Below are 23,890 nucleotides of genomic sequence, written 5' to 3'. Positions count from 1 at the left end.
TTTCGAGATTTCTTCTTTCATTTCCACACACACGACAAATCAATAAATCTTTCAATTAATTGAAAATTGCTTCTTTTTGCTAACACACCGTATTTTCTCCCTTTCTTAATCGCTTGCGCCTAGTTTAAGCGCGAGATGTAGGTAATAAAAGTGCCCAAACAGCAGAAAAACACGTGAAAGTGTCACAGCATAGAGTTAGAGTTTGATGATGTAGGTAGGTACAAAAAAAAGCCCTCTTGACGTTGTTCCATGCAAACCTTGGACTTTCTCAATTTTATTTGCTAATGAAATCCTAATCAAATACACTGAGAGACCTAAGAAATGTACTGAGAGATTGTTAGTTTAATGTTTTAATGGTAATGAGAGTGGATGACTCAAATCGGACCTTTTCTTTTAATTCGTTTGAAGAAATTTGATGAAGAAACTTAAGTTTGGATTTTATTCTCCAAAAAAAAACTCTTAATATTCTATAAATAAAAAAAAATTGACTTAAAAGCGCCCCAAATATTGACCAAAAATTGATCAATTATTTTTCAAGGGATTGAAATTAATCTTGAAGCTTAAACCTCATATCACATGTTCAATATTCAAGCGATTCAAGCTTTAAATGGCTCTAGACTTTCATCAATTTCTCCGGAGATTCTTCAACGAGATATACCACCACAAAAAAGTCAATTAAGCATCTCATTCTCACTGCACCCAACATGGATATACAATGTAAATGCGTTTAATGAACTTTTAAGCTTATTCCTCAAGTCAACTTCAACGGACGAGACGAGTGTTTCTTTCAATGGACTTTTTTCTTTGTTGGATCTGCACTAAATTGAAAGGAAATTCAAGGAAAAAAAACTTGTTGGATAATGATTTTAATTTCCACGCAAGAACCCGCATCATCAAAGGTAATCGGATAATCCGGTTTAGAGGATTTAGTGTTGCAAGGAAAATGTCTTCCGTTAAATTGTTATTCTTTCCGATCTCTCTCACTCTTTCTCTCATTTCCTTTTGCTACATTTCCTCTGTTTTGTATCCTATTAAAAGAAATCTTTTGATATTTTGTAGTGTAGACTCTTTTTTCTTCTTCTTAAGCAAGAGCAGCCACGTGCGTGGTGTTGTTAAAAGAATGTTGACCCATGAAAATGAATTCATGACAAGTCATGGTGCTAAAAGAAGAAATCAACTCTCAAATATTGAGCTTATAAGTTCTTCCCTTTTTTCTTTTTCTTCGTCTTCAACAATTAACTCGAGAAAACCAAAATGGGTAAAAAAAAGGAACTTTAAGTTAGAGAGAAAAGAAGAATCTTTCATTTAAGATTTTGGCATTTCAATCATCCAGTCGCCAATGGCTGTGTGAATGAAAGGAACCCCATCATTTTTCACATCTTGCATCATTCACAAGGATTTCCTTTCATTTATCCACCTCACATCCACTTCTTTGTGGACACCCAACATTACATCCAATCTCCAATGTAATGTTGTATGTATATACATTTCGCATCGAAGGCATATATGGCTAGGCCTGAAACCCGAGGCTACGGTCAATTAAATCCCCTTTGCAGCTTGCGTGGGTGTGGATGACTTGAAATGATGACTGTGTGCTCGCGCAGAGAGCTTATGTCTTACATCGAAGAGATGTCATCAATTAGCATAATTAGAATTAACGTGCACGAGAGTCCATTTCCCTTTCATTTTCATAAAGCCCAACATCATGTTTAATATAATACATACAACGCCCAAAAGAGAGATTTTTCCACGACGGATGACGCGCGCATTTACAATATAAAATGTCCACATTAAAGCGATAAAGGAAGTATAAAAGGTATTAAGATATGAGAGAGACTCTTGTTTGTTATTTTAGCAAATAAATTTTCGCTTTCACGCTCTAAAGGGCTTTCCCATATTACCTACTAGAAGATCTTTTCCTCCTCTATATTTCCTCATTGTCTTCAACTTGAGAGGTTTTTATTTTGATTGAAAATAAAAGATAAATTTGAATTTTATGCTGATGACTTTGTTAAAGAAATCTAACAAAGTTTGAGAAGAACTTGAAGACCTTTTTTGCCATCAAATTAATTCTCTATTAATTGGCTTGATTCGATTTTTCTGTACAAACCTTCAACGAACTCTCTCTCTAACTTTTGAAGCAATTTAGTGATTTTTTTTCATGTGAATTTCTTCAAGACAAATTACAAGAGAAGCAAAAATCTCTGTCCCAATTTCTCACAGCATCCATCCACTTCTATTTACCTCCAATTTGCCGTCCCATCTCATCATCATTCGCCGAAAAAAAAACTAACGTCATGTCTTAATCTAACAATCATGTTCAACAGACATCGTCAGCGGCATTTAGAATGCTAAACATGTATCTCTAATTCGTGTGAAAATGCCTCTAATCGAGAAGAGATGAAACGAAGATCTTTTTTTTTACATTTCCCTCCTCCCCTTCAATTAATTTGTACTTACAAAGTAGGTATCAAATGAGCGACTATAGCACATCAAGACAAAATCTATCTCCTATTACAGAAACTCTCTCATTCGAGCACATCATGGGAATGGGATGGGCAAAGATAGTGGAGTTGTGCACAAAAAAAAACAAGTCGGAGATTAAATTAAATAAAAAAAAAACTTTAAGAGTTTTCTTGACAATTTAATTTGACTCGTCATGTCATCATGTATGTGATCGCAATTAAAGGGTTAATTCATTTTGATAATTATTTTAACTCGTTGACTTTCATCATTCCCATTTTTCCCATCCATTTTCTCTCACTCTCTTCCATCTCATTCTTATCTTCTGCACTTTATCTGCACAGGCTTATACTCTTTTGAATTAAATTTGCCATGAGATTATTTTTTTTTCATCACTCTTTCGCGCTTCAAAGCATGATGATCAATTTTTCAGCAGCAATGATGGTTCTCTTGGAGAAATTTCACATTAAAAATTTTCTTCACTTCAATCAATATTTTGTAGGAGATAGTTATATAGATAGATACCTATAGAAGTGAAGTAATTGGAGAAAATCCAATTTCACTAATTTTTTCCTTCAAATTATATTACCTACCTACCTATTATTTTTAAGGAGGGAACTTTTTAGTGTTTTTATAAAAAAAAATCAGCATTAAAAAGAATAGACTTGAATTCAGCATTGAGCAAAAGAATTCACTGAACCTCGAATGCTATACAATGTAGCAAATGCTGCTGAATCTCCTTGGGTCATCGGCAATTAACATCCCATGAATTGTGTGTATGATCACATCGGGAAGAGGTGAAGAAGAAAAATTAAACGAAGACCCACAGAGACAATGCACGAGAAATTGCATCGGACTCACTCTCGCTTCCCTCAATCACGACGGTGGAGCCAATCAATGTGAAACGTGGGATCAACTTTTGGTATGACTTTGGATCGTTATATAGAAGATATCTACATAGAGATTAGAGCTACCTATAAAAAATATAATTTCCTTGGATGAAAATGAAAAGAAAACTCTCTGATAAAAGGAGCGAATGATATTGTTTTTTTTTTGAGTGTCAAGGACTCAATCAAGTCCAAATCTTTTGGCACTTGGCAGCGTTGAAAAAAAAATCGTGATCACATGAAGCATCAGAAAGAAATCTCTTCTTTTAACCATCTTGACAAGCATCACACGATCGTCCCCCACAACTCAATCAAATTCCATCACACTGGTGGGGCAAGAAAAACATTGGGTTGCAAGAATAGAAAATTGCACTTGCTCCCAATTCAAACTCGCCCATTTATGCCATATAGTGGTGTGTGCGCGCCTTATTAATTTTAGATTTAACCAAATGGTTGGTTGGGAAAACAATCGTGATCATTTGCCGATCGTGACAATGCGACATTAAGAAATTGATCATGAAAAAAATTATAAAAGCTCTCTCGGAGCAATTTGTCTCCCCATATTAAAATGGCCAAGAAGCAACTATACAATAAAATGTGAATGGAGTTGTGGAATATCGCACAAATAATGGCACAATCATTTAAATAATATTATAAGACATTCTGACGGTGTATGTGCCCACCATTTGACCGCGTGTGTCGCCTACACGGCAATCGCGACGATCGCGATCAGTTGTATGGAGAGAGATCGTGGGTGTGAAAAAGGCAAATTGGACGAACGACAATATTGTTGTAATTGTATGAATTTACTTGAATTGAAAGAGAAGATACAAGAAAAAAGAAACACTCACCTGAAGCTTCGATGGCTCCTTGAGGGCATTGCGGGGTGGCGCCTTCGATGGACACCGTTCGAAGATCAGCACACGCTCAGCAACTGATCCTCGTGTGAGAAATGGCCTAACGGGATTCGCTGTCTTGTCCTTCTTCACCTGCGTATCAGGTGGATGATGTGGCAGGACAGCTGCTTCCGTGGTACGAAGGGTACGCGGTTTGAAAATTTTCACAGGAGCCGGAGTATCCTCCTTCTCCTTATTTGCAATCACATTGTTATTATTATTATTATTGAGATGCGGAAGGGTTGGCTTCCCATCTGCATCACCCATATTATTCCACACTTTGGCATGAGAGGCATCAAGGGGTGGATGCCCAGATACATCGGAATTATTCCACTGTTGTAGATCCCCGGTGGAATTTTCCGTGGTATCTGTAACATCTTGATTGAGTGTCGATGTGATCACTTCAGGAAGACTCTTTTCACTATTGAGAACAGTTCCAGTCTTGAGGGCGTTTATGAGGCGCTCCTCTTCGCGTGTCACCTCATCCATAAGATCAGCCGTCTTCTTCTTTGCCTCCTGCTCCTTCCTCTGCTCCTTCTTCTCCAGCTGCTGCTTCTCCTGCTGCTTCCTCACGAGTGCCGCTGCCGTCGATGTGGGTATCTCATCTTCCACCCTCGTTACACCCGCACTATTGACACCACTTGTTGTACCACCACCACCACCACTACTACTATTTTTTCCAACTGCCACGCGATTCTTAAGTGGCCACGAGGAGACGTGATTGATCAAATTGGCGGGCTTTGCTGGCGTTTGTGGCTTCTGTGGGCTCGCTTCACGTTCACGCTTCCCGAGATTCTGCTCAATTGTATCTATCAGCACATCGGGTACATTCTTATTGAGGGCATTTACACCACCACTCGGCTGTGGGCTGGTTGTACGTGTGAATTTGGGCTTCACCACACTATTGCTACCACCAGTGTTACTCTCAAATTTCTGCAATGTATGCTTTATTGAGCCAATACCAGCTATTGGGGATGGTGATGATGATTTACGTGCGGCCGCTATTCGCGCCTTGTCCTCACTGACAAACGAATTGACCAACTTCTCTAAATTATTGTTCGACATATCCGGCGCTTGTGCCAACAATTCGGCCACCGGCGACTGTGAATCCCTCCCGACGACACGCTGTGGCGATGAGGATGGCGTTAGCGTCTTCCCAAATGCGTCACTACCTGTGTGACAATTCAGTATCTCCGTCGGAGCCAGACCACGAGCCTTCCACGTCTGATAGATCGCCTCCGCATGATCTGAGATTTGCTTTGCAATTGTCGCTATGTCCTCCTGCCCTTCGCCAGTTCCTGTTGCTGCTGATGGACTCCGCACTGTCGAGGACTGCTTAGCAGTAGTTGCCATACTGTATACGATCGAAATTAATTTTCTTTTTAGTTCTTTGTAATCTTTTAAAGCAATTCCACGCGATTCAAGATCCAAGAAAATAATTATAAATAATTTTTGTGTTTAGCTGAATATGGAGTTTAAAAAAAATGTCTGTATTAGAGATTAATTAGTCTCAGGAGACATTTGGATTAATTAGTTTCTTCATATTTCTTTAGGAGTTCCTTCATGTGCTATCGCATCACCGCATCTCATGTTGAAATTTGGATCAATTCCAAAATTTACTCTAATATTTTCTCAAAGACCATTTAAGTCTTATTTTAAGACACAACTAAAATCATATATTCACATTCATTCACATTTTCTTTGGGAAAAAGCTATGAAATGAATAAATTTTATTAAACCTTAAAGTTTTGTTACATAATCTCTCCCATAAAGCTAAAATATTCTCTCAAAGCTTTATGATTTGTGTATTAGATATCATTCATTATGAGATAGAATTCATGAGATATAAAGCACATTAAAATAGGAAGAAATTCGGTACCAAAGGTAAATCAACGCTAAAGACTTCATTAATTAAAAAAGCCAGAAGCCAACAAGATATTGCAAAAATGGGAAAAGCTCATTGAAAAGTAACGACGAAAAGAGTGCTAAAATGAGTGAAGAAATTAAAGCACGACTAAATCATTATGTCGTCATGCTTCTCCTTATACGATTTTTTTCTATCTCTTTTAATTATCTTTCCATTTTGTTTTAATTAACCCATACATGTCTTCTATTTTGCCATTTTATCATCTCTTCATGTGCTCTTCGTGTGTCTCCTTTCCCAAACTTCTCATTTCAAACTCATTTTCTATTTTATTATTTATTACTCTGCCCGCGTATCTTTTGCTCACCTCATTGAGGAATTTATTCACGTCATTAATCAATGCGATGTAGTAGTCGCAATAGAGCAAAAGTTGTGGTGCTTGATGATGATGAAGAGGTCGTATATATTGAGAAGAGAGCGACTCTTGTGAATTTATCAACAATTATGTGTGTGCGGCATTCCCATTGATGATACACAATCAATTTTATTTTTTTTTATTAATTATATTTCTAAGACGACGAGATAAAAGCAGCGGGATAGTTTATAATGTTGCACACACTGCACATGCACACAAATCTCGCCATAGATGATTTCACAAGATCACTAACTTTGTGGTACGATGCCACACTACTGCGTGGAAAACTTCTCTCTCTAATCACCAGCTGAGGAGTTCACATCAAACTCGCGGTGGTTTTAGCTAAAAATGTCCAAGACTAATTTTGCTAATTTAACCCCATTCTCGCGAATTTCTGCATTCACATTGCGCGCTCAAATATGTACGCTGCGGCTGGTTTCACGTGAGTGCATTCACTGATACTTATCAGGCTACTGTGGAAAACGAATTATGCAAGATGCGATTGCAGCAATGATAAAGTTTAAAATGACGATTTGCTAAGCGATCATCTGCTGTGCTAAATGCTGAGAAATACATCCCCAAGTTCAAGGGGCAAATAATTGCTACGTAGCAACGCAAATTATTTCTTCTTAATAAATTATTATTTTAAATTGTTCGAAAATATTTAAATCACGCCTCTATCTTAATTTAAAGATCAAATTTTGCATGAAGCATAAGCTCTCTGATACAGAACCATCAAAATGCATAAACTCCTTTCGAAAAAAAAAACTCCCATAATTTTTTTCACCTCATGATCAAGTTTTAAAATTCTCAATAAAATGTATATAAAATCAGATTTAAAAATTGATTTGGAATTTGCTAAACTAATTGGAAACACTTTAATTTTTGCAATGAATAAAAAAATAGCTACTTTAGTTAATCGAATAGCTATGTAATATCTTTTAATGTGCAATAAAATATATTTTCAAGCGAGCAAAACGTGTTTTTTATTTGCTCCAATTGCACTACCTAACATTTGGTAATTTTTTTCTACTTTGTTTTTTTTTTCACGTGAAAATTTTTGATTAATTGTTTTATGTGTGTTAGGCATTTTGAGGGGCAATTGGATTTACACTAAAACCCCAATCATACGATCTTAATCAATTTCTCACGAGAGAAATAAAAAAAGGCACTTCAAATTGCTTTGTTTAAATCACCTGTACGACCATTCTTTATCAATTTAATTTTCTACGAAAAACGAAAATATTAATTTTGTGTGACGAAATATATTTTTTATCGCTTAACTGAATCAACCTTTGAATTACTCACAGAGCTTTGATTTAGTGTTGGCCATTTAATTGAATTTCCATTTCAAAGAACCATTCTCAAAGGCAAATTCTTCTGGTTTTAGTCCTTCAACATGTGATGGAAGAAACCTCAAAAATATGCTCGAGGAAATGGCAATTGGATGGCAACAATAGAGCATTCCACGTCCACTTAATTTCATCTCTTTGCACTCTCTGAGTTTTTGATCCATTGTAGGATTTCCTTTAATACATCAAATGGCTTAAATCTAATTCTGACAATTCTCTCTGTTCTGGCTCATTCTTAAACTCCATATTCATTCAATTCATTTTTGATTATGCTTTTCTACGCAGGCAATTGTGTCACAAAAGGCAAGCATTCTACATGAAAAGCTCTTACATGCGGTCAGAGTTGAAAAAGAGAGATTCATTTTATTTGTACAGTCTGTTTAAAAAACGTTTTAATATTTAAAGAAATGAATTTTAGACGAGAATTTTGATTTTAAAAGAAGATTTATTTAAATAAAATTTCATGATAAGAATATACAGTATAAGGCACCAATACAACGTACAGCCACTAAGGACGCTCGTTGTATTGGACATTCACTGTATTTAAAAAAAAACTGAATCTCTCCTTTCTGTGAGAGCATTTTCTGATTGAATTAGCGATAGCATTAGCTCAAAAGGAGTTGATGTGAGAATGTATGAAGGATGATCCTCTATCGCAGAACAATTTTAACCCATCTCATCTTGTAGGGGAACATAAAAAATAGAAGAATCGCGAGAGAAACTCCCCAATATCCACTGGGATCACATAGAAAAGTGCAGTGAAAGTACAGTCCGGGAAAACATAACCTCAATTTTGGAACACCATTGAAATGAATAGGAAGACCTTTATTATATTCGACCAGCGTGGCATCGGGACCTCTTGAGCTTCTTTATAACCTTCCCAACCTTTCCTGCCTACCCGGATGAAGATTTGAATGATTTTTGCTTTACAACTTTTGTCTTTCCGGACTTCCCGTTGTTGAGTTTTTTTTCTCTTGGAGTGCTTTCCCTTGGAACTGTAATCAACAGTTTTGTGTAAAGTAACAAAGCATTCCGAGGGCCTACTTTAACGTTCAAGGTGAGTTTCCGGGAAGCTTCCCGCAAGGCCCCAGAATTCAATTTCTCTCTCATTTTTGTAGATTCATCCTTATGGATGTAATTTCAGCCTAAAGGCGGCCAAGCATGATGATGATGATGATGACAAAGCCTCCGGATCAGCTCCTCTTGTGGTGCTCAACAGCCTTTCTGGCCAAGGGAAACATCTGAAGCTTATGGCACAGATGTTGCAGAATATGTTTCCCACAATTAACGTGTCCACATGAAGATGATGCTGTATATTTCAAAGAGGGAGTTGGAGCGGAGTCAGATCGGAATCTTTTTGCCCCCGTAGATCCAAAACGTCCACCCAAGTACAGGAAACGCCCTGCTGTTGAGCCCATATCCAAGAGAAAGCACTCCAAGAGAAAAAAAAAACTCAACAACGAGAAGTCCGGAAAGACAAAAGTTGTAAAGCAAAAATCATTCAAATCTTCATCCGGGTAGGCAGGAAAGGTTGGGAAGGTTATAAAGAAGCTCAAGAGGTCCCGATGCCACGCTGGTCAAACATAATAAAGGTCTTCCTATTCATTTCAATGGTGTTCCAAAATTGAGGTTATGTTTTCCCGGACTGTACTTTCACTGCACTTTTCTATGTGATCCCAGTGGATATTGGGGAGTTTCTCTCGCGATTCTTCTATTTTTTATGTTCCCCTACAAGATGAGATGGGTTAAAATTGTTCTGCGATAGAGGATCATCCTTCATACATTCTCACATCAACTCCTTTCCACATCATCTCGCACTCTTTGCGCAAAGAATTTCCATAAAGATTAACAAGAAGAATGCGATGCCACAATTAAGGGAAAGTTAATAAAAGATCCATAAAAATGTAACGTATGAATAGTAGATTAATAAGTTAATTAGTTTGCAAGAAATAAAATTACAAAAATGAGATATTACTTACAGTGTGTGCAATTGTGCGTTTTATAATCTCAATTGTCGGTGTTTTTTTTTCTCTGCTCTATGTATCGATATGTTAATTTAATTATGCGATTTGAGTATCTAATTTTCCACTATTTATGTTCCACTATAAGCTTAGTTTTTTTTTCCTTCCTCCCAATTTACATTTTCTATTATTAATTTAAAACTTCTTCTTTTTTTGGATACGGATTAGTGATTTGTACTTTTGTGATTATAGGAGAATGAATTAATTCCTTAATACATATGTATATAAATAATGTTTTGAGGGTTTTTTGTGGGAGAAAAAAAAATTAACATTCACACACCTTCTCCATTTGTTTTGTCTACACAACTCATTCAAATGAGAAAAGAAATTAATCAACAGATTTATCAGATTATTAGTTTATATATTACTCCTTCACTCCCATATTTGAATGTTATCACAATGATTTTTTTTATTTAGCCTTTTTCAAAGAAGCATCAACAACGTTAATTTGTGTTTCTTTGGGAGAGATTTGTGTGTCTTTGTTTTTTTTCTTAAGTTGATCTTGTGTTTATATGAAAAATACCTTTCCTCCTTTGCTTAGATGCTTGGCGCTTAAGTTTTGTAATTTTTTATTTGGCAAATAAACTCCGTCTTCTGTGAGTGAGACAGATTTTGTGGTTTTTGTGGCAAAGCCGTTGATTATATTAGATAATTAAATTGACACAGAATTATTATTATTTTTTGTTTAAATTTAAAAAAAAACTAAAATCACTCCACACAAAACATCAAAAACTCCATCAAGCTCTTCTCGTACATTCTTTAGTTATTTTGCGATTATTGCGTGAAATCCGCTCATATTTGTGAGACACACACTACGCTGATCTTACAATTCACTCTCACTTCGGCGATCGTCATTAATTTTCACGAAAATAGATATATCTATTTTTTTCTTCAAATTATATGGGAAATATTATTTTTGCGTGATCAATCACAAACACACGAGAAGTTAGAAATATATTTCTCCTCTTGATCATTCATAGTTCTTGCTTTGAAAAACTTTTTTCTTCTTGACACTTTCTTATGAGACTTTTCTTATACTTTCACGACTTGTTTTTTCTCCTTTTATTTAATGCTGGGCTCTTCTTCGTGAGATATATTTTTATCCACAATATTCCTTTCAACTTCTTCCGCTGCCACACACACAAAAAAATTATATTAGTCACTCTTGATCACATTTTGTCTCGCGGAAATACTTTGTAAAATCCACTTTGTCCTGCCACTTGGAGATGTCGCGTGAAATCTTTTTGGGTTTTGTGGGTAAAATATTTCTGTTAAATTGTATATGTCTCACGCCTTTGCCAGCATAGCCGCAGCTACACAGTACAGCCAGCACACAGATTGTTCCAGTCAGGGGGGAAATGATTATTTAGTGCCTTTTGCTGTGCCAGACACTGTCACTTTCACTCGAAAAAAGAAAATTTTCTATATTACTTTGTCCTTTGCATTCAACACACCCGAAAATAGATGGGGATTTTGTGTGTCTCACTGAGGCCAAAATCGCGCACTCAAATACCCTGACGTCTTAGCAAAATGTTGCCGCTGCTACACAAAGTCCAATCGAACTCTGCCTTTTCTTTTCCTTTATTTTTTCTCCTTTCTTTCTTTTTTTGATCCTATTTTGTGCGCTCTCTTTTCCGTCCGTGTGCGTACGCGCGCGCGCACTTTGAGTATGAAATCCACGGTGATCGCGCAATGCAAAGTAAATAACTTATTTCATATTCTTCTCACACTTAAGAGCACCCCCTCTGCGTTCATTTACTCCTCACCGCACTTCATCATTCAAATCCGCAGCACTTTTAGAGACACTGCCGATGCAGAGAAAAGTGCGTGATCCACATAGCTTGTGTGGCATGAGAGTTGATCTCCGTACAGCACCGAAAGTTTATTGGAGACTTGTGCAGTGGCAGACACATCCAAAGTTGTCTTATATTTAGAAGTTGATCTGAAATAGATAGAGAAAAGACGAGTAAGACATCTTGCGCATAGCCTTTAGGAGTATGTACATTATAAGATTGCAAGATAGTGATGCGAAGAAAAAAAAAGTCCCGCATGAGAAAAAATTGAATTTAATTAGTTCAAAAGTTTATAAGAAAAATCTTGTAGTCTTGTTTGTCTCTCAGCTGTGATATAATATAAAATTCCATTTCCCTCTCTTGCAGCATTTCACCCAACGCACGTGGTGGAGGCACATTTTTGAGATAAAAGAACTTTCCTTTTTAGCTGTGATTCTTTCTTCAAAGAAGCACAGCTTCTGTGTACACTCAAAAATGCAAAGTCGTCAGATCGGGCTCAAACTTGGGATGAGCACGAATTAGAGTCCCTACATTCCAAAAAATTGTGGCGCCAAAAATTGGTCCGTCCGGCCGTCCGTCCGGAACCTTTCGCTAAATTACAAGAGAACGGTGATAGATAGAGACTTGCGGTCAACGGCAAAGTTCATATATCGGGTGGAAGACATCCGATTATGACGTCAAATTCAACCCCCCACCCCCCCGTCCGCCATTTTGAATAACCTCAAAATTTTGTTTTCGGTATATCTCAGCCGCTATTATAGCTAAAAATCTGAAATTTTGATATGTTGTAGGGGCCATCAAGACCTTTCAAACGATACCTCATTTTCGAAAATCGGCCAAGCCGTTTAGCCAATATGGCCGTCACAATTTTTCATCGAAAATCGACCATAACTCGAGAACGTCTTGGCCGATTTTGATCAACTCGGGCTCAAATGAAAGATATTAACGAGCCCTACAACTGCTCGGAACATCGCAAGTTAAAAAAATTACCGCAAGTGGCGCTAAAATCGAAAACAAAATTTTCGATGAGTTTTCGATGAATATCTCGAGCACCGCTTTATAGAATTGCTTCAAATTTTGATATGTTATAGTTGGCTATAATATCTATCATCATGCCAAAAATGAAGAAAATCTATGTAACCGTTCCGGAGATATTGCGTTTTAAAGTTAACATGTTATATCTTGAGTTGCATAAGACCAATGCCCCGCGAAGCGGGGCGTTTTATATATACATATATAAAAGTAAAGTAAAATATATATAAATGCATAGATATATACATTATATATACATATAAAAATGCAAAGATAAATATATATAAACTGCAAAGATAAAAATTAAATATAGCATGGATGGAACAGTATAAAGCGAAAGAACGGTAAGTAAAACTTACGGGCTGTGATTCTTTCTTTGTTAGTGAAATGTGAAATTAACTGAAAATTGAGGATAGGCAAATTTTGAGGAAGGCTTTCTCGCGTACCGAATCACAGCCAACGCCCACGAAAAAGGCTTTTCACAAAATTTCTTCGCGTTGGCTGTGATTCGGTGCGCGAGAAAGCCTTCCTCAAAATTTGCCCATCCTCAATTTTCAGTTAATTTCACATTTCACTAACAAAGAAAGAATCACAGCCCGTAAGTTTTACTTACCGTTCTTTCGCTTTATACTGTTCCATCCATGCTATATTTTTATTTAATATTTATCTTTGCATTTTTTTACAACAACACTATCGTCTTACAAAAGGAACTATAATGATGCAATAATTCTCTACTAAGCATTTAATTTTAGCTCTGCACTATAGAATAACTAATGAATGTCTCCAAGGAGTCTCTCTGGAGAAAACTACACGGCACAGAGCGATTAATGCAAAAAGATGACCCAAAAGAATAAAAAGAAAATGAATGACTTATGTTCAAAGGTTAATTAAATAACACAACTTTGTCAATTCACTTTGAAATGAGTCAGAAGGAAAAATTTCTCTTGAAAGATACCCCCACTTGATCTTTAATCACGCTAAGGCCATTTAACAATCAAATTGACTATTTGAAATAAACTTCATTAAACAATTCGCCAAATTGTTTTATTTGAGATCAAGTCTTGTAAAAATAGATCACATGCAGTCCATAAATAAAAATTGGTTCAATAACAAACTACCTATATATTATGCTTCATATATTCTCAAAGCAGTTATTCCTAGACGGAGAGTGTGTGTGAGAAAAAGAGAGCATTAATAAATTTAATGTTCTTCATAGGAAGATCAACCAATTGGATGAATTTACCTTATGGGAAAAGATAACGTGTGTATGATCATTAATGATCATTAATTTATTATTATTTTTTTGTGAATGATAAAAATAGTTATAGTATTTTGTTATCCATTTGTTCATTTCTTTTCACCTGTAAATGCCACACATTCTCCTCCCGCTGCCTTTTGTTGTGTGCATTTTATTAACAATGAACTTTACAATAATAAAAAAAATAGTTATAAAAAATATGTATAAAACAGAAATTTAATTATATTTATTATTTATGTGTGCATTTTTAACTTGAACACCACTTTGTTAGAAAATTCCACACACACCCAGTTTTTGTGCATTTGAGCAACAAACAGCAAACGGAAAAATTAGTGAGAGAGTAGTGTTTACACCAGAAGGAGATTACACACAGCACAAAATGAGTTGAGAGAAAAAAAATGTAATAAAAATTACCATTTTTTAAACCTGCAAATGGTTGTAACAAGTGAGAAATTATTTTTTCTATTTCATCTTCCTTCCACACCTCATTTTCTTTCTCGTAATCTCAAACGGCAGAAAGACGTCTTTTTCACACCAAAATGCACCCAACAAATTATCTAAGAATAATTGAATATAATACTATATGCAACATAAACACTCCCAAGACATCAAAATCTCACAAACATTAAGCGGTAACGTTAATCCACCATATAGTGCGCGCTAGTTGAACTTCACTGCATACAATTTATACCTACATTACATTTATTTTACTATACATATTTCTATTTAATCCCATTTCCCCGCAAGCTTGTTTTTCCCGATATAAGTACGATTATATGTGGATGTGTGCATGAAAAACTATCGCAGTGATGCTATATGTACATATGTGATGCTGGTTTTAGTTGGAAAATAGGGTCAATATGTCTATTATGGGGTAACTTTTGTCGGAAACATTTATTTTTCTATTTATAGATTGACGTTTTTATTTTCTTGATAAATCTTTAGATTCAGTAACACAACTTTTCTAAACAATTTTCCTACAAGCTATTTCTTTTATTTTGTGAATGTACATCCGAGATTTTCTTTTCAAGAGTTTTCCTGAAGTTATCAGCATACACACATTCCCAAAAAAAATCTAGAAAAAATTTTGATAGCAAATTCATATTGAAAATTTGGGTTTCACAGCTGAATCCAGCCACACAGGTGAATCAATCAATCCCAGTAAAAGTTCTTGGAAACGATTTTAAAAAGTCATAAATGCTTCCTTTTAACGGGGTACCTCATATTAGAAAGATTTAACCCTATAGTTCGTAGCATCAGAAGCTAAAATAATCGTGCGATCGCAATAATGTTAAACTCGCGAGCTCGACGATTGTGTCAATTCACTCTTTCTTTTTTCTCCATCACAAAATGATCGCACAAAGAACAGGATGATCCTCAATTGACAAGATTTAAGAGAAAATTTTATGCTTTCATGAAAATAATATTAATTCAATTTTAATTGCTATTCTTTTTTTTTTTTGTAAAATTGAAACTATCGAAACGATCGCGCAGGTGATTAATTGAGAGATTTACTTAAAATCATTGAGGAAGTTTTAGTGCATAATAAAATCGATTGTGTGGAAAATGTTTTGCAATACCCCTTAAGGGTTTTTTTTCCTACATATTAAAACGTTGATGTGTAGTGTAATATGCAACAGTAAACGCGTTTTAGCAACAATTTAAACTTCTATGTGCATTTATGGTTTGAATAGAGAAAGCGTTTCTACATTTTACAATCGACCCGGCTTCGTACACAGTTTATAGTTTGTGAGGCACACTGAACCACTCCAGAATAATTTTTATTTTCATTCAACTTTGCATGAGGCGTTTAACTCGATCATTTCACGGTCTCAACGTAAAACTATTCATCTGATTAAATGCTATGTATAGTACTTCAACATCATTTGTATGTGTTGTGTTATGTGTTGGCTTTCGCACTGAACCACACAGTCCATATTGGGATGGGATAAACTTTTTTGGACTTAATATTTTAAATTAAATATAGTACACTAAAGAGATTTTTTAATGAATTTTTCAACTCTGGCAATTTATCAACCCTTTGATCTCTTTTCGTTCCTTTCCCTATGGGCAAAAATAAATTGTAAGTTGTACAACAAAAGTTACGCGAGAGAATGAATAGAAAAAGCAACAACCTGGGTAGACACAATGTGTGTAGAGCATTGTACATAATATATGAAACCATCTGGATCAGACAGATTGAAAATACATTCGCTTGTGCCACTGTATTGTCACCTTTTGGGTTGTTGCAGAGAGCACAAAGAGCGAAATTGATGCAGAAATACGCGCACTTTTCACCCAACAACAACAATATGGAAAGAATAAATAAAAAAATGCGAGAGAGAAAATTCTATGGGCAATTTATCATGAAAAATCCATTTTCGAGCAAATATTTACAACATTTTTAAATTCTTCGTGGAATCTCCTCTTATATACACCCAGTTTTTCACACATTTTTCACTCTTCACCCAAAAGAATTAAAAGCACTCTTGGCGTCTTTGTGGGATGTGGTACCGAATGGGCAGAAAAGTAGCTTAACGAAGCAGAATTTTCGCCGTCGTGAGTGAAATTTCTTTGGACACACATTTATTGTGTTCATCACACATACAGAGTCGATTGAGTTTTTCCTCATCGTAAAAATCTGGCAAATGGCCAGATTGAAGAGAACAAGAATTCATTTTATTTCATTATAGCAAACGCAACATCTTACACACATACACAAGATGGGAAAAGTGAGACACCCCGAAAAGAGTGAAACCATCATCATGGTGAAAATACAGATCACAGTGTGAAAATGCTGAGAAAGAGAGAATTCTATAAAATATATAACAGTTCTAACACATTTTATATATAATGCGGGCATCGTATGGAAAAGTTTGCCAATATGGAAAGATTCTTCAAAGTTCATCATCATCATTCATATATGATGAGGAAAATTGGCAGAAGTTAATCAAATGGAAAGCAGAAAATTAAATTAAATTACTAGAATACAGAAAACTTCTTCCCAACGAATAAAACATAGAACTAGAACTATTGTCAAATAATTGATTTTTAAATGTAAAATGAATAATCAACAATCAGTTGTCTGTTTGCAGTGACCAAGATCGGGTTACTCACTTCCATTGGCAAAGAATGTTGAAGGTATACGAAATATTTGTTTACATTTAAAGAGCCCTCATTAAAAAAGCGTAAGAAGAAAGTAAGAAAAAAGACAGAATTAGTATAAAAAGGAAGAATTTGAAACGGGTTAAAAAAAAATCATTTTTTAATGAAAAAAGACATTTTCATTCATGAGACCGCGACGTATATTGCCAAACCGCCTTGTTCGCTACAAAAAAACAATTTTAAACCAACAAAAGGTCAATTGAATTCAATTGAGAAGTGTTTATTAATTTAATTAAATTTCTCTTCGGTACTCGATTTTCCCTCCCTTGTAACTTTGGACATGTTTATGTGCTACTCTAACTACTTGAATATTATTTTACATTGTGTTGTTATGAAATTTAAATTGAATAATATTCAAATAAGTAGCCCCTCTCTCTACAAACAGTAACAATGGAAACGACGTGTAAATTCACCCATCAAAAGGTGATAATGCACCACTAAAAACATGATACTGTAGGTATGTTGTTCAGTGCAATTTTATGAACAATAAAAAGCATAACAATTAACAATTTTTTTTTGATTATGCCATTTAAATAAAAAAAATGATTGTATGAAGTAAATTAAAATATTCACTTTCACATGAACATAAAATTAAATATTTTAGCAAATAATATTTACGGGAGATTTGACACAAAAATGTTGCAAATAGAAATACTTGGGTGATCGATTGAATAATGATCACGACACATTGGTAAATTTATTCAGTGAGAAACAAAAGTAAATTTACACTGACAAACTATGCAAATGAATACCCCCGTCTGAGTGAATTCCAATCCAACACAATTAGCATTCATTCTCTCCTATGTTAAGTATTTTTTCCTCCTTCCCCAAAACGATCACTCTCAATCGCATGATCACATTGGATTTTCATCGTTGTTGGTAACAAGTCTCAAAGACATGCCGCGATCAATTTCCCCCTCTCTTGTATTTTAAAAATGCATAAAATATTATATACACGCAGCATTAAATATCACTCCTTGTGAATGATTTGTGAAATGGTTTCGAGTCAATTGGATACTTCCTCCATATAAATATCTCGCGATATTCAAGCTATAAACTCACAAATGATGCCCTAAAAAAAGCCAGATCGCATATAGAAAATTTAAAATAGATGTATTTGTGAGAAAACATATTGCATTAGATGAAATAAATCATTTTTATGACGCCTCTTTTTTTTTTACTTATAGCACAACTCCTCGTAAACACGCGGAAATTTGAGATGAGATAAACAGAGGAGAAAAAAAATTTGTTGTGATTTTCTCGGTGTTTGGAGATCGCGATAAAAAGTAGTGAGAACATAGTTTAATGTGTGTTGACACATTTATAAAATAATATTTTGTCAATTTCATTCTTCAACTCTCCATCATTCTATGTTGAAATTTAATCTCAACCAGCACGCATTCCATGGATATTTAAGATGATCCCCTCGCCCGTAACCTTTTCATTTCATCTCCGTATAGTGTGTGGATCGTGCCTAAATAAGATGAGATCCATCCTTTAGTTCTTGCAAAAGGATAGATTGATGATGGGAAGAAGACTCTTTTGGGTGGGAAAAGAAAAAAGTCATTGATAATTTTTTGAACATATGGCATGTGTGTGGGCGTATGCCTGCCTCTATAAAAAGCATAAATTCCATCAGTAAGTCAGCGATCTCGCTCACATTTTTTTTCTCAATCATCTCCCTCTGTCTTCCACTGTGGCTATATATATACTGACTTCCCCGTACGATCCTCTCATGCATGACAAACATCAACATGCTGTGTAAATATTCAGCATGACATGGAATATGATCATCGTACTTTTTATTACATTGTTTAGTTAATATTAATACGGAACTAATAAACCTTTAAGACGATCCTTTGATTTGATTTTTTTTTCATTCATCTCTCCCCCATCATTGCCTCCAGATCTATTTTTTTCCATCCTCATCAAGCAGCAATAATATGCATTTTATACCCTCATATGTACTACATAATAATTTATATATTAGTGTATATATATTTGACTTTCAATTGCACGCCGTGATCTTCATTGCTGATGATGGATGCACCAGAGTGTGTCACATTTAGATGATACACTCCAAAACCACACAGACTGCTGCTGGTGTGTTGAGTGCATAAGAAGAAAAAAACAAACCACCCAAGAAATTCAATTTAAGATCAATAAATCTCCAGACACTTTTCTTCCCCACACTCCATCTCTTCCCTTTTATTCCATTCCGATTCATTTGTGATGTGATTTGTCACATTGAGATACACATTCTTTATGTCCCCGAGAACATTTAATTCTCCTCTGCAGGGCACTTTGTGTGTTGTGTCTCTCGCGATCTACCACACTGCAAAACAATGCAATTTGATTCATTTTCAATTGAATTTTAAATTGGATCCAATTGAAATTGAATTAATTGTGACCAAATTTGTCTTTATTGCCCCCAACTTAACGATGCCGAACTCGAATGAATTGAATTTTGTATTATTTCTTCATGAATTTCTTAAATACCTACAATCTTTCAACAAAAAGAAATTCCTCAAATATCCCCGCCGTAACGATGAAAATGTCTTTTTTCTTCTACACTTCATGATAAATTTGTTAATAAATATTTAAAGCACGTTTGACATACTTCTTTTAGGACGTATAATTTGTTCGATTTGCTTCATCAAACATTCAAAAGTCGAAGTGATTTTAGGACATAAAATATTTTGTTGGAAATCATTCAAAATTAGCCTTTGTATGCAAAATAGTTTATTAAAAATTTTCTTTTGTCTCCTCAATCAAAATAAATTGTCTCCACAATTGAATGATTAATGCCAAAGAAAAGTTCTAAAAGCCCTAAAGCTCAAAGAACTTGATGCTTAAGATTTTACATAAAAAATGAGAGAAACCCGCATTTTTTTTCTAATATTTAAGAAGAAAATAAAGTTTAAAGTATTTTGAGATGTTGAATTGAAAAAAAAATCAATGCGAAAAGCTCTCGTTCGTAGAAATAAAGCTCTCAATTCTTCAATGGAAGGCAATAAAATAAAATAAAAAATACTCTCCATGAAGAAATAATCAATGGGAATTTTTCTTTCGGCATTTGCGATAGAGAGACAAGATATTCGCACATAACGAGAAACATGGTACAATTTCATAATCTCTTCAATTTGCAGGGAGAGCGAATGTACGGCATGTTGATATGTTTTGTATATAATTAGTTGGTGTTCCACTTCGTGGCCAACACCAAGTATTGTAATCGTCGGATTTTCCGACCACCTCAGATCGGGCTCAAACTTGGTATGAGCACGTTTCAGACAACCCACATTCCAAAAATGGTGGTGGAAAATTTTTGATCCGGCCGGCCTGCCGGCCGGCCGGTCGCCCAAACTTTGCCTTATAGCTCGAGAACGGTAACAGATAGAGACTTCAGGTTTGAAGTTTTCTATAGAAATGTAGGTGTAAAATTTCATATTTTTACATTTTTAAAATCCAAGATGGCCGCCGTCCGCCATTTTGAAACACCGTCAACCAGTTCCCTTATAGCTAGAGGTCTGAAATTTTAGTATGATGTAGAGCTCAGTGAGACGTTTTCATCAATAATTCATACTTGAAAATCGGCCAAGCCGTTTAGCAAATATGGCGGCTCAAAGCAAAAAGTGTTTTTTCGATATAACTCGAGAACGGCTTGACCGATTTTGACCATCTTGGTATCAAATGAAAGGTATTGAGAAGCCCTACAACTGTCTAGAACATTCCAAGTTTCAAAAATATCCGCAAGAGGCGCTAAAATCAAAAACAAAAATTGCATAATTTTAAGGGGCTATATCTCCGAATTGCCATCATCGATTTCCTTTAAATTTTGATATGTTGTAGCCTGACTCAATATCTTTCATCAGTCCGAAAATGAAGAAATTCTATGTCGCCGTTTAGAAGATATAGCCATTTGAAAAATTCTTACATTTGAAAAGTTCTAAGAGCCATATCTCTTGAACCGCTTGTCCGATTTTGCTCAATTTGGTATCAAATTAAAGGTTTTGCAATTATCTACAACTTTCTAGAACATCAGAAACCTCTAAAGCCATTCCTTGAGGACGAAAAATGCGAAAAACTCTTTTTGTGAAACAAAAATCCGCCATTTTGTGTTCTAGAGGTGACCTTGAAAATCATTGAGATATATGTCAAATTATAGCTTATTTCAAGATCTTTCCAAAACTAGTCACGAAATTTCTGTAGGTTTTATAGAACTAGAGATATGTCTATTTTTATGCATCAAATTGCTGAATTTCACAAAAAAATTCAACTTTGCCTAATAGTTACTGCTCAAAAATCAATTTTAACGCATAAATAAACTTTTCCACGTTGTGGGACACCAACTCTTATAACTGGACGCGTTATGATTGACTTTCATGTAGGTTGTGTATTTGAAATGCGGAAAAAAAAGAAAAAGAGACGAAATGGGAGAGATAGCAATGGAAATATTCATGTAAAATAGAAAATTACACATAAAATTTTTATCTACACTGTTCATCATTTTGTTGGTATTTCGTGTACTCTATGCTAATTATTTCTTTTTTGTTTCTCTCTAAAAATAGATAAGAAGTGTTGGGTGTGTTTTGTATATATTATAAAAAATCATTGCCCCTCCATATAGCCAAATTATATATATTTTTCCACCGAAGCTCTCAAATGTCTTTTCTCTCTCTCAAGTTTTTATTATTCTTTTTTTTTTTTGCTCAAATGGTCTTGAGTTTGTACGATTCATTGCTAAAATGTAAAAGTTTTCCTTTGAATTTTCCACAAGTTTTCTCCTCTCCTTCCTTTTGCCATTAACAACATAACATGAACGAACACAGGCATCTAAAGTAAAAATGATAAACATCATTCTATACAACACGTGTAATTAATGTTGCAAAATATCCTCTACACACAATTTAAAACCATACCACGAGAGGGAAGAATTTTGAAGAGAATCTGAGCAAATGGAATCTGTGGATTGGCAGAGTAAAAGAAGAAAAAAATAAACGATCTGTTTAAATATTGAGGTCAGAATAAGAAAGTTTCCTTTTGCACGAATTTTCCAGGAAGAAAATTCGCTTCTCTCTTCTCCTTTCCTCAGACGCCTCACAGAGACACGATATAGAGAGCGGAGGAGTTTGCCAATTCGATAAAATGTCTCTGAAGGGAACTTTCTATCTAAATTATCTATCAAACCTTCGACCTTTTCTTCCCATTTGAATTGAATACATATAGTTTGAAAATAATGTCCTCTTCCATCACGAAGTGTTAAATAAATCCTTAAAGGCCCGCCCTAACTCACTCTCTCTCTCGAATTTATGTAAATTTTCAATGAATTTCACTCTCAAAAAAAAAAATCGTTGATTTCTTCTTTGGATTCCTCATGTTGACTTCTCTGTGTGATTTTACGGTGAAGAAGTCTCCTTTAGAAATTAAAATAAATAAAATTTATTGTGGGCGTTTCGCAAAAGCCTTTAACAACCCACGTTGCGTAAATCATTCAATATTGTTCTTTTTTGCACAACCAGGCAATCTTCCTCTTCATTCGTCTTCACGTCTTTCACCTATAATACTTTTTTCTCTTCTTTTTTGTTATATACAGATATATTTGTCATCTCAATGTGCAATTGCTTCTTGAATCAACCCATCATCCATTCAATGCAACCATTTTTGGCCAAATATTGCCCCATAAATTGTCACATTTTGTCCCATTTTATCATCTCGCAATAAATTTTCATCCTATAAACCAATTCAATTAAATCGCAAACACTGCTAAATACAAATAAAATTCGATATTTACATCAGCCCCCGCACCCTCCATCCGCCCTTCCCCGTGCCAAATACAATAAGAGGAAGAATCACGTACAAAATGTATTTACATTAAATGAATAATTAATTCACCTATTATTCTGTTCATGGGGATCAATCATTGAATTTACAATGAAAGAAAATATTTATGTCAAATGCACGAAGGCATTGTTAAGATTCCACAAAGAGATACCTTATTTCTCTGAACTTCCAGTGAACCAAGGAAAAAATAAATAAAAAAAATTCTTTATTATCAATTACGAATGTCTTATAAAATGTTTGAAATATTGCGGCACAAGGAAATTTTGCCGGAGTGTTTATTTTGCACTCAACAATCTCGTTGAGGATTTTTCTTTTCAAGGAGGAAGACATTCATAAGAAAGTGTTCATCTCAATCAAGATTGAAGAATTTTTACATCAAGACTTGATTCAAGATTAAAGAAAATTCCGAATCAAAACTACATTTTTTTACAATTTATTACACGAAATTTTACTTCCACAAAAAGAAGTTAATCGATGAGATTTTAAATACATACTTCCACCCTAAATACTTTCCACGAGGAAGAATTAGAGGAATGCACGTATATAATAATCAAAAAAGTATATAGGCACAAGACAAGAAATTCTCCTCCCTCACCAATTTATTCCTCCTATATACGAGTAAATTAATTTTAATTATACGCCACTTGCTTTTAACGCATGATTAATGCCATGTTTATGATCTTTTGCCATCTAGACATTGTGCAATTGCAAAAGTCCGCATATTTCTCAGCAAAACATGCTTTTTTCTTTATCTCCTTTTCCACGTCATAATTCTCAAAAAAAAAGTTTTCTTTGCGTTTTGTGCCCAATTTGAACACCCCGCAGAGGAATAGAAGAAGATAAATTGCCAATAAAAATTGTATTATCATTCCAATATGTGTTTTGAGTTTGTCTTCATTTTTT

At 34.9% G+C, this 23,890-nt stretch overlaps 2 protein-coding genes across 5 annotated transcripts in view; one reads left to right on the top strand and one right to left on the bottom strand.

The window, feature by feature from the left end:
* Positions 1 to 23,890, top strand: part of LOC129786570 (nuclear pore complex protein Nup88) — an 850,897-nt gene that overhangs the window by 724,641 nt on the left and 102,366 nt on the right. The window lies entirely within an intron of this gene.
* LOC129786560 (uncharacterized) overlaps positions 1 to 23,890 on the bottom strand; it is a 40,376-nt gene that overhangs the window by 13,944 nt on the left and 2,542 nt on the right. The window contains exons 2-4 of one of the 4 annotated variants that reach the window (XM_055821661.1): positions 9,668 to 11,840; positions 6,478 to 8,486; positions 4,202 to 5,600 (exon numbers count right to left, since the gene is read on the bottom strand). In XM_055821661.1, the coding sequence (XP_055677636.1) occupies positions 4,202 to 5,600; positions 6,478 to 6,482 (1,404 nt within the window). In that variant the 5' untranslated portion in view covers positions 6,483 to 8,486; positions 9,668 to 11,840. Of the gene's footprint in view, positions 1 to 4,201; positions 5,601 to 6,477; positions 8,827 to 9,667; positions 11,841 to 23,890 lie in introns of those variants that run through there. The other 3 variants (XM_055821659.1, XM_055821660.1, XM_055821658.1) reach the window with 3 other exon arrangements.

The sequence above is a fragment of the Lutzomyia longipalpis genome, chromosome 1 (genome assembly GCF_024334085.1).
Source record: "Lutzomyia longipalpis isolate SR_M1_2022 chromosome 1, ASM2433408v1".
Taxonomy (NCBI): Eukaryota; Metazoa; Arthropoda; class Insecta; order Diptera; family Psychodidae; genus Lutzomyia; species Lutzomyia longipalpis.
The sequence above is the reverse complement of the archived record's forward strand: the minus strand, read 5'-3'. Positions and strand labels throughout refer to the sequence as shown.